The sequence below is a fragment of the Schistosoma haematobium genome, chromosome 2, assembly GCF_000699445.3.
Source record: "Schistosoma haematobium chromosome 2, whole genome shotgun sequence".
Taxonomy (NCBI): domain Eukaryota; kingdom Metazoa; phylum Platyhelminthes; class Trematoda; order Strigeidida; family Schistosomatidae; genus Schistosoma; species Schistosoma haematobium.
Window position 1 is genome coordinate 3,603,266 of NC_067197.1, and position 12,559 is coordinate 3,615,824.

At 39.6% G+C, this 12,559-nt stretch overlaps 1 protein-coding gene across 1 annotated transcript in view; it reads left to right on the plus strand.

Annotated features, from left to right (window-relative positions):
* Nucleotides 1-5,039: 5,039 nt before the first annotated feature.
* The window catches only part of MS3_00006052 (uncharacterized protein), a 38,620-nt gene continuing 31,100 nt past the window's right edge, over nt 5,040-12,559 (plus strand). Inside the window, exons 1-2 of the mRNA XM_051214151.1 lie at nt 5,040-5,680; nt 7,503-7,969. Coding sequence (XP_051067286.1) covers nt 5,606-5,680; nt 7,503-7,969 — 542 coding nt within the window. The 5' untranslated portion in view covers nt 5,040-5,605. The remainder of the gene's footprint in view (nt 5,681-7,502; nt 7,970-12,559) is intronic.

The window sequence follows — 12,559 nt, forward strand, 5'->3', positions numbered from 1 at the left end:
CGGGCCACTGTTTCAGCAGTGATGTCCTTGATAGGTACTGCTTCTGGCCATCGAGTGAAATGGTCTACGCAGGTTAAGAGGTAAGAGTATCCATTTGAATCTGGTAAAGGTCCTACCAAATCTAGATGAACATGGTCGAAACGAGCATCGGGAGTTTTAAATGAGCCTAAGGGACATTTATTGTGTCTGATAACCTTAGATTTTCGGCAGCTTTCACAGGAGCGTGCCCACTCCCTCACGTCTTTATTCATACCAGGCCAGCAAAACCGTTCTGCTATGAGATTGATGGTTGCACGAACACCTGGATGAGAAAGTTTGTGCAATGTGTTGAAGAAATTGCGTCGATAATGTTTCGGCACGATTGGGCGATCCCTACCAGTAGATGTGTCACACAGTGAGGTTTCCTTACCTGTTCCCATTTGTTTGATGCGTAGTTTAAGGGTTGTGGACGATAACTCGTGCTGAAGATCAGTGTCTTCTTTTTGAAGCTCGGCGAGTTTAAGAAGGTCGATTCCTTGGAAACTGTTCAAGGAAGTTATGCGAGATAAGGCGTCTGCAACTACATCGTTTGCTCCAGAGATGTGTTGAATATCTGAAGTAAACTGCGAAATGTAGTCCAGTTGTCGAGACTCACGGGGAGAGTTCTTGTCAGAAGGAGAGCTTAGAGAGAAGGTGAGAGGTTTATGTTCGGTAAAAAGGGTGAAGTCACGGCCTTCGATGTAGTGTTGAAAATGCCGTACAGCACAACACATAGCTAGGAGTTCCCTACCGAATGTGCTGTACCTTGATTCAGTGTCCAGCAACCGTCTAGAGAAAAATGCTAATGGTTGCCACGAGTTGTTAACCCATTGTTGTAAGACTCCTCCGATTGCTGAATCGGATGCGTCTACTGTAATGCAAATGGGTGCTTCAGTGTCCTGATGTGCAAGCATTGTTGCCTTAGCGATAGGTTCCTGAACTGTGGAGAATGCTTTTCGTGCGATGTCGTCCAAATTAATGGATTTCGTCTTTCCACAAAGTTAGTCGGTAAGATGTTTCATAAGTAATGCGCATTTCGGAATGGAGCGTCTATAGAAACTTACCAGGCCGTTAAATGTTCGTAATTGCTTGACGTTGGTCGGTTCTGGGTAATCCAGAATGGCCGCCACTTTGGACCTAAGGGGTCGAATGCCTTGAGTATCGATAGTGTGTCCTAGGAAATCTAATGAATCGGTCCCGATTTGGCATTTTTGAACGTTTACAAAAATGCCATGTTTTTGTAGTCGTTCGAAAACAAGATCCAGATGCTTGAGATGTGATTCTCTGTCCGGACCTGCGATTAGACAGTCATCGACATACGCATGTACGAAATTGAGACCTCAAAAAACGTCGTCTATGAATCTTTGGAAGGCTTGAGCAGCGTTTCTTAGACCGAAAGGCATTCGCGAAAATTCATAGAGTCCGAAAGGAGTAGTTATGGCGGTTTTCGGTATGTCGTCAGTGGCCATGGGAATTTGGTTATACGCTTTAAACAAGTCGATTTTCGAAAAACAGTTATACCCTTCAAGGTAGCTGTCAAATCGTGAATGTGAGGCAACGCGTAACGATCGGGAATGTTTTTCGTATTCAATCGCCGATAATCACCAGTTGGACGCCAATCGTTGCTGTCCTTTTTTTCAGCTTTATTCAGTATTATATTTTTGGTACAATATAGAATTCTCAGCGTAAAGCATTTCAACAAGTTTCCGTTTCTTTCTTCTTGGTCGGTCCTGGCTATAAATATTGAGTGATCGCCAGTTAGATGTTAGCAGTTCACTAAATGAACATCTGAATAATGTGCATTCTATTCGCTGTATATTGCAGGCAGCCACATTGTCTTTTATTGGGTTTTTTGTAACTTTGATAACGGAAGGTTGTTAACTTTTCAGAAAGGCAGCAGAATAGGTTATGCGATTAATAAACATAGTGGTATATTAAAACAAACAAAAATAGATAACTTGTTGAAATATCTAGATGACAGGAACAGGCAGCCCAGATAATCAAGCAGGCCGCGCTTGTCAAGATTTTTAGGGACCATGTGCAACGTAGATGCATATGGGCTGTTTGACGGCCGTATGATTCCTAAGTCTATCATGTTGTCGAACTCGTTTTTCGCTAACCTTAGCTTTTCAGGGGCTAGTCGTCGTGATTTAGAGAATACAGGTGGTCCTGTAGTCGTGATGTGATGTGTAACATTGCTGGTTACACACGGTAGTTTCGATTGCGTTTGTTGTATCCCAGGGTACTTATCGAGTAGTGGCTGATAAAGTGGGTCTATCATATGCTTAATTGTGACTGGGGATAATCTGCAACCAGAAAAGGAAATTACGCAAACGGATAAACTGGTGTTTCCGTCTACTAGCCTCCATTTGCGTGTGTCGATGATCAGATTATGGCGTTGTAGAAGGTCCATACCAATGATTGGCATAGATACATCTGCAACAACGAAGATCCAGCGAATGGGTTTGCGTAAACCCACGTTAAGGTAAACGTATCTTTTGCCATACGTAGCGATAGGTTTTCCGTTTGCCGCCTGTACGTTTAGAGCCGATTCGTTAAGCCGGTCGTTGGGATTTGCTAGGAGAACGCTAACTTCCGCACCAGTGTTAACTAGGTAGCGAACTCTCGTTGTCACATCTGTGACGTATAACAGACGGCTATGTTCGCCGGCTATGGTTGCCGTTAACGCGTGCCGGCTTGGAAGTTTCCCGAACTGTTTTTCGAGTCAGTCGTTTTCGTGTTGGGAAAATTGCGGCGTTTTCTGCAAATTCTGGAAAACTTCACATACTGGTTATGATACCAGCACCAGTCGGGGTTATCTGTCTCTCGTGGTCTAGAGACAGATCGCTTATTTAAAGTGCTTCTACGTGAAGGGTGTGATCGCTTACGGTCGTTACAAGAATTAAGATAACGTGTAGGTGTATGGAACAACTCGGTTATGTCATTCTGAGTCGTGTTAGGCTTTTCTTTGACTGAAAAAACCTCGGTAGTAGAAGATTTCGTAGTTTCTAAAATGCGGTCGTCAGATTCAGCCAGCTCGTCTAAAGCGTTGTTGTGGAACGAGACAAGCACAGCTTGCACCTGTTGGGGAAGTTTAGACAAGAAAAGTTGTTTGAATAGGCTCTCGTCGAAAGTTCTAGGGCCTATAACCCCTCTCATCCTTTGCAACATGTCTGTCGCTGAACCGTGTTGCAGGTCTATGTTATTAAAGAGTTGATCTAACCTTTGTCGATCGGTTGGGTCTCCTCGTTTAAAGATAGAACGTTTTAGGGTTACCTAAGGTTCAGAAACATCACTAGTAAACATACTAGGTGTTGCGTACCTGTTGAATTCCCGCGGAAGTGCCTTGACTACTGCGAGGAATTGTGCACGTGTGTCGTTCACGCCGTGCTCGTGGAATTCGGCTTCTGCGTAACAGAACCCGGCTTTGATATTGTCGGGTCAGAAAGGCATGAGGTGGGACGAGGTTGGGGACATGGTTTTAATCTAAAATACTTTTGGAGTCTGTTCGGTCATAGAGGAATATTAGGTACAAGAATACGAGGGACTAATATATAAATATCTTAAAACACGAGGAAAAAATATCACGATGTATAAAAAATTAAAAAATAAGGTGATAGTATATATAAATCCCAAAAAGGAACGGACTCACAGTAGCAATTAGGTGTACCAGATCACGTCGGTCTCACCAGCGAAGACGGCACAGGTATTCAGTGTTTGACAACGCTTCTACCAGTAACACCTTCTATTATAATTCGTTCCCACCCAGAGAAATCAAAAGACAGAATCGAGGAGATCGGAAGACTGTATTTGGCGATTACCAATATATCGGAATACTCTTATCTAATCTGGCTAGCGATTGCGATAGATGTTGAGCACGGCGTTCACACACGTGATCTGGTACGGATGCCTGACCGAGCGCCTTCAGCTAGATGAGTCCACTAAAACATGTGGTCTGCATCCAATGTCGAAAACTTACAGTGCTATTTATTTTATGGATTTATTTATCTCTACAGTCACATGTCAAGAAAAGTTCTCACGGTCTTGACTCACTGTTAGTCCTTGTAGTTTACGCTGGTCGTCCAGTGTGTACTGATGCACCATGAACATGAATAGAAACCTCATGTCCTTCATTAATTTACAGTTGACTTGAACATGGTGAGTATGGATTGCCTGAAAATGATAACAAAATTTTTCACTCTTTGGAACTCATTCAGAACACTGTCGAATTCAGTCCAGCTTCTGAAACTCTTGTTTAGTATTATACGTTGATGCGCTCTGCTTACATCGGCTGAAATATCTCTTGAACATGAAGCACTACAAACAGAACTGGACAACTTTAAAAAAAGTTATTCATTGCAATACTTTAATAACTGAAGAAAGTATTGCTAACATTTGAAACTGAGCCGTTATTTGACACTTCGTCTTAATTCTCGCGTAAAACAGAGATTCATGTAACCTTTTCGTATTCAGAACTCTTAAGTTATTCTTAATATGCTGTATTCATGACCCTATCTACTTTTAGACAAAGACGGTGAAGGTTAGCTGAACAATCGGTATACCAGATCAAGTGACGAAATAAAACTCGAGTAAACGTGTACACTACAAATGAGAGAAAGCCTAGTTAGTGTTTTTCGCAGTGATTTTGAATAGTTGAAACTCTACTCTATCCCATCGCGGATTAAGGGGAGATATAAGTTTGATGTACAGAATACTGGTAAATGATTTTCGACCTAACTTATTCTCTCTTTTTCTCTCCATTAGATCGAGACATCTCAGAGGACATAGCAGGCGGGTAGAAAGGCCAAGAACGAACAAAATACCCGTGGCGTACAGGTTTTCACACCAAGTCATCAATACTTGAAATCTGTTATCTAAAACATTGATGTCCGCACCTTCAATTGACACATTCAAATGAAGACTGGACATTCGTAACAGCATACTAAAAGGAAGAATAACATAGGCCGCAGGCCTTCTGTCCTTACTACACAAATTTGAATTCGAATTATTTGAATGGGCGTCTCATATTTTAGCGTTCAAGGTCGTTGGAACAAAACCGCGAGGGTTTTTAGTGAACTTGACAATACTGACATACTGATATAACGTACTTAGTATGCGTATCCTACAAAAATATTTTACCCAAAGAAGTCATATTAACTTATCTACTTCCTTCAAATAGATCTCAAAATTGTCTCAACTTGTGAATCGAATAAATAACATCATATCATTGAAGATTGGTCCCACATCATTCATCATCACGATGGCATCGCCTTCGTTACTTGGAGGATGGACTTTATCACACATGGTGCGCCTGAACTCAATCCAAATCTAGAAATGTCTTGATCTGACCGCTTCTGAATTGTCGATGTGACGCATCAATCATCTTGCGACAGTTTGACCTTCAAGTGCTCGCAACCTTCGTCAGCGAACGATATCCCTGAAGCGTTGCCTAGGAGCGTTGCCCCATTTTACTGTCCTCCAACTATGTCGAAACTATTCGATTTTCGTAGTTTAGTATCGGAACTGCGAGCCGCTGAAGGTCGTTAGTCGGGTCTTCGTCCACTGGCTTCGAGGGAAGTACAGGTGAATGCATCACACAACATACCTTGCTAGAAGTCAATTCCGGAATACGAGACTTCTCTTTCATGTCTATACCCAAAAGGTTAGTATTGCGGTGCTATGATTTATGGAGGAATCAGTGAAATGCACTGACTATGTTTACAGCAGGAAAAATGGCTTAGACCTACAAAAAACACTCAAATCACTCATGTCCTACTTCATGGAAGCCTTTATGAAGTAGGAACACTTGGGAGATTAATCTCCCGTTTGGGGGAATCCACAAACTCCAATGGCCTTTCCTTAAGTTTTGAGGGGAAATTGAGGGAAAACCCAAAATATTAGGGAAGTTCCCCAGAATGTTCTATAACGGCTTCCCCAAAACGGGTCGGGTTTTTCTAAAAATTGGGAAATTGTGAAATGTCCTCTATCTACGAATAATCGATAACACTGCTCGAGAAACTGTACTACCAGGTTCTGTCTATCTTAGGCGTAGTAGGATTAAACCGAAAATAGATTAACAGGTTGATTTTGTCACAAAAGCAAATCCCCGCACATTACTTATAGGGAGTTATGACTTCCAAATCTTGGGAGAAAATTTGTCTGTCTTAGGGAAATTTAGGTAAAGCCGTTATAGACAATTTTGGGGAAATGACACAAAACCCCTAAGAATTTTACCAAGTCGTGAGAAATTCCCCAAAAACTGAGGGAAAACCTCAAAATCAGCAGGTTGGGTACAGCAAAAATATCACTAAGATTAGATAACATTCAGTGAGAATTCGGATGGGTTAGGAAGTTAGATGCCTTTTTCTAGTCCTGAAGATGGGGACCCTGGTCCGATTTTATTTCGAATGCGTTGATAGATGATGCTTCCACCACATCATAAACTGATTTCTACCGGCTGATGGTTTGATGGTAAAGTTTGAACTCAAGTGACTAGTATTAAGTCCCGGGATCACTAATTTTTTAGATTATTGTAAATTTTGATCGACAAGAAACATGATGCCACGTCTGATATAGAATTATTGTTGATTAGTTTGAAGACCGTGATTACCACCTCTAACGGAATGAATAAGTTTAGTTTGTCCAGTCTCATCATAGACCATGTTCGAGGTTTCAGGAATCTGTTCAGCTACTGCTTCTTGAAACCTTCCCAGGAGCTCACTATCTCTTTCAGACAGGTTAACTTTTCGTCTTGAATGGCTGATAAATTATGTCCTAATTTTGCAATAAGACTCACTTGTTGTTTTGAAGTATTCATAAAGATACCAAATGGCAGTCCGTTTTAGGTTTCAATATTCCATAGTAGTTGGTTTTATATCGATAGCTTGATAGGTAATCCACTGGATCTTCAAATATTGGATCCGTGGTTTTAAATTTATCCGTACCTACTCATAAAGGTCGTCGAATAGTATTACCAGTTCTAACACAGAAATTGTGACTCAAAGCGGAGTATATGAATGTTTACTAGGTTTATTGGGCTCAATTGGTGTTTACATTCGGTTCCATACTGCACTAATTAATCAGAGGAAGCACGTCAATTGCATCAAACCATATTACTATTCTATGGGTTATGGTCCTGCGATCTAATTAACTGACATTTGTCCGGAAATATCGTTTTTTCTAATTGGGTCTGGACATCTTTGCAGTATCGTGATTTATTACATGACAAACCGTTGTCTCTTAATGGTGGACAGTTACTACAGCTTCGCTTTATATCTACTCGTGTTCCTGTTAGCTTTTTTATCACTTTGTTGTTCCGTATATTCATCTCACCTTGATACACAACGTGATAAATTAGACTGGGACACATTCATATAAACTTCTTTGTTATGTGTTTTATTCATTTTTTTTGCATCACGAAATAAATATTATTATGCATTTTTATGAAAGCAAATATTCTGTTAATATTCTATATGGTGTTTTAGAAGTTAGTGGAACAATGTTTTAACATAACGTATCTTGGTGCCTTTTCAAATACTGTTAATAAAGAAACTCATATGCTATTTAATACATGTTCCTTTTCCGAGAGATCATCGTGGTCAAAACATTGTCCACAGTTCGATAATATCCAATTGAAATGTCTACCGATCGACAATGGATCCAATAGTATACGATCTGTACCAAATGCTTGTTTCACACGTGTCAGTCCAACCAGAATAGACAATCCCCGCGTAGTTTTATTTTCTCTTGATGCACTTAGTTTGCTAAATATTCGTCATGAAGTTAACCATCTTGATGAACAAAACTGTATAGAGAAAACAGGAGAAACAAATCATCTAGTTGAGTACTTGTCAGGAAACAAATTATGGCCTGGTAGTGATCCCACAGCTCATTGTTATTGCGGGTATCAATTTGGTAGTTTTGCCGGTCAACTTGGAGATGGTGCAGCAATGTATGTAAGCCTTTTTCGAATTTTTATTTTGCTAAGCGTATTTAACTGTGTGTAATATTTAACGATAAAAAGTAACACTTTGGAATTTCTTATAATCACTCATTATGCTACTTCACTATACTAGTTGGTTAGGGTAAGCGACTCGGTTAATATAATTAAAAGCGTTAGATTATTAGAAACAATTTAAAGGACGTTCCAGTGTTCTCATCGTAAATAGATTCAGATCACTATTGACCTCTCAGTCATTCAGTTAGTTACAACGCAGGACCAGGCATATACATCAACACCCGAACTAATGATAGGGAGTGAAGTAGTGGAGCGTGTAAACCGCTTCACTTATCTTGGGAGTCTAATCAGATTGTGCGGTCTGATGTTTGACGAAATTTCAGCACGGATACAGGAGTCTTGTCTAGTTTTTGCCGGCTTGTGTCATTTATGGCGTAGGCGAGATATCCGCCTATCAACCAAAAGCACGGGTTTACTGTGCACCAGATCGTTCCGTCCCACTTTATGGCAATGAAACATGGCCGGTAAGAGTAGAGGACATTGGTAGGTTACTGGCATTCGATCATAGGAGTCTTCGAAGCGTTGCTTGTATACCCTGGGACCACCGAGTAAGTAATGCAGTTGTAAGAAACGGGTGCTAGGTAAGAATCGCAAATCGATTGATAAAGTAGTGAAACTTCATCAGTTGAGATGTCTGTGACATATGTTATGTATGCCCAACCACCTACTGCCCCGGCGTGCGATGTTTTATGGTGTAGGATTAGGTTGGGAGAAAGCTACGGGCGACTAGACCAAAACATGGCACAAATCCATGAAATCACTGACAAGTGGACTGAGCCATGTTGGTAGGTGTAGACTAACTGGTTGGGATCCGGGAGATGATAGCAGCCGACGGTTGGAGACCTTGAGTGGCATGGCTCAAAATCGTTTGTAATGGCGCAGGTGCATCCACTCTTTGTGTTCTCCCAAATTCTAATCTTCTGAATTGTTTATTTTCTTTTTTTCTCCTTCCAAATTTATTTCACTGGATTATACCCTTTGAATAACATCTTCAAACCCTAATGTTTCCGATTACTACTTATACTCCTACTACCTCTACCACTACGGGATTTGAATCGACAACTGCATCACTGTGCTAATGTAGTATGGCAACTTGAACTGATGTACGTACGTACAAATTCTCTGCCAGGGAAGTCCTACTCACTGCCTTCTCGTGGCGAGGGAGTTGTTCACGAAAATGAGAGGACGAAAAGCGAATGTCCGGCGCTTTAACCGGATCCCAAACCAATGGTGCACATGGGCTTCAGTATCCTACGGGAACAAATGGCGTATAAACCAATTTTTGGTCACCGGCTACCATGGGAATACATCTCCTCACCATGCTCCACTGCCTTGTGGATTAGACCTTTAGGTCGAAGGCTCGGGGGGTGGCCCCCTAAGAAGACCACCTGCTTCGGTCTGGGCACCCGGTTGGTATCACAGCCCGCACACACACAAATATGGTGTGGCGCATATATATTTGGTGAACTCTTTTACCAATATTTATGTGTTGAAATAAATACAATAAATTTCATACACATAGTTCCCTTTATTATCTTAAATAGAGCAAGAACAAAGATTGGTGCAGAATAATATGAATTCATTTTATTTCGTTAGGTTCTCATCAGCTGCTTACAACCTAAAATATTTCAAATTCAACATTATTACATATATTGACATGTAAATACATAAGAGTGTGATGAAAAATCAATACATGTGTATGATGATGTAGCAAGCAAAGATTCAGATAGAGTTAATGAGCTCATAAAATGTTTGATTCGAATAAATAAATAAAGTTAGAGAGGGAAAGTTCTGGAACATTGAAATAGTGATTAGAACTCATGAAAATAGATTAATGGTAATAAAGAAAATATGAATTGAAATCAATCAGTTATGTATGATGTAATTTATATTTCAGAAAGAGTTGCAATAATGACGCAATAAATAAATAAATAGGAGCAAATGAATAGAAAGAATGGGGGTTATTGTTACCAGGGTAAAGAAAGATTTATTACTGTCTCTTTTTGTATACATAGATCTGGTTTTAAACGTTTGATTGCTAACGCTTCAGCGAATTTCAAAAGGTTCGAGTTTGATTGTTTGTTAATCACCTTGAAGGACTTCAGTATATCAACTCCATGTCCTGTATCAAGGAGATGTCTTGCGATAGCATTGTTGAATGCGTTCAATCCATTTAACCTTAAACTTTTCGGAATATGTTCTTTGAATCGGACGTAGGCTCTCCTTTCTGTTCTACCAATGTAACTGCTTTGGCAGGTACATGTAAATTTGTATACACAGTTGGTGGTAATATGAAAGGGATACCTGTCGACCTTCAATTGTGTCAAAGAACATGTTGTTTTGGACAGGACAATCAATTTCGCTGCAGGATAAGTTCTCGTCAGTGCAGTTTTAAGTCTCATATTGATTGATCCTGTGATGTCGTCACCTTTGAATTGAAGTTGAATAAAAATAGGCTTTTTATTTGCTGTAATTTCTTTCGGTTTTTCATCTTCACATTTGCTACATCATCATACACATGTATTGATCCTTCATCACACTCTTATGTATTTACATGTCAATATATGTAATAATGTTGAATTTGAAATATTTTAGGTTGTAAGCAGCTGATGAGAACCTAACGAAATAAAATGAATTCATATTATTCTGCACCAATCTTTGTTCTTGCTCTATTTAAGATAATGAAGGGAACTATGTGTATGAAATAATAATAATATTGTTGTGTGAATATAATATGTAATAAGGGGGCTGTTATCAAGGTAATTACGGTCAACAAATTGGGAATGATGGATATGAAGATTAAGATATAGATAATGACAAATAATGATAATAAGGAAAATAAATAAAAATGAAGGAAGGAAGGGGTAAGAGGTTTATAATATTCAGTCTAGGTATTTGGTGATCCAGTCGTAGGCCAGGGTAAACATAGAGGCTGGATATATTTTCTGGATGCATAAATTAGGTCTTCTGGAGTGGATCCAGATGGCTTCGGCTGTGTAAAGCAGCCGTAATCTAGCTCCTTGAAGTAGATATTTTGGAACTTGATATAAAACAGAGGAAGCTTCCTCTATTTTAATATGATGTTCACTATCTACCAAGTGAGAAAGAATGGTGCCGTTAATCGATTTGGTGACTCCTTTTCCCAACTATGCTGGTACATGTTCACGAACACGCAAGGATGAAGCCCTCTGAGTACGGCCTATGTAACTAGCTCCACAGGAGCAGTTGAATTGGTATACACACATGGAGGAGCCCATCTTCGGTAACTTATCCTTGACTAGTTGTGTGAGTACTGGTTTAGTCGAGAAAGTTATGTGTAACTTGGCAGCATGAAACGTCCTCTCGACAGATCTTTTGAGTCGACGTGTTAGAATATCACCCGCTATGTCGCCTTTAAAGTCAAGTTTTAGATATAAGGTCTTTTTACTGACCGTGTCACAATGTCTTCTCTTTTAATACTTTGTACGAGGTATTTTTGACGAAATTATCCGGATAGCCATTATTACGTAATGTGCTCTTTAGTATAACTATTTCTTCCTCCACACTGTCTTCAGAGCATAATACCTTGATTCTGTGGTTGAGACACTTAACCAAATTTATTGAAATTAAGATAACTACCATTCCATGTGTCTTTCTTATAAACTGAACGTTGAACCCAACCATCTTTTCTATTTTTCATCGCGATATCAAGGAAATAGAACTTGTTTTCTTTTTCATGTTCCATACTGAAATGGATATTCGGATGTGCTTTGTTGAAAAACTCTAGCAGATTTATTGAATGTTGTTTATTATTACATACAATGAAGGTATCATCAACATACCTCGAATAATACGTCATTTCATCAATCGCTCGTTTGAGTTTGGTTCTTTCGAGGTTAGCCATGAAAATATCTGCTAGGACAGGACCTAACGGATTTCCCATCGCTACACCACCGGTTTGTTTGTATTTGATATCGTTGAACTGGAACTGAACATCTTTTATACAAATGAGTAATAGTCGTTTGAATTCTGGTACTGGTAGAGGTAGGATGTCAGAATGTTGACAAATTATGTCTATGGTTTCAAGAAGTGGTATTTTTGTAAACAATGAGGTTACATCAAAAGAAACCATAAACTTACCAGCAATATTAATGTGATTCATGCTGTCAGCAAATACAAATGAATCCTTTAGTGTATAGGTGGCTAATCGTTGACGCACTGGTTCTAACTTATATGCTAACCATCGTGCAACTTTGTAGTATGGTGAATTGATCATTGACAAAATAGGTCTAAGAGGATAACCTTGTTTATGTATTTTCGGTAATCCATACATGTGGGGCAAACGAGACCCACGAGGTCGTAGATTATTGTAAGTAGGGTTCAACGTTCAGTTTATAAGAAAGACACATGGAATGGTAGTTATCTTAATTTCAATAGCTTTTGTCCAATGAGTTACAAAAAGGCACTGGTCAAAACACTGTTTCACAGAACAGAAAGAATTTGTACTTCCGATACACTCGAAGAGGAAGTTATGAATGTTAAAAA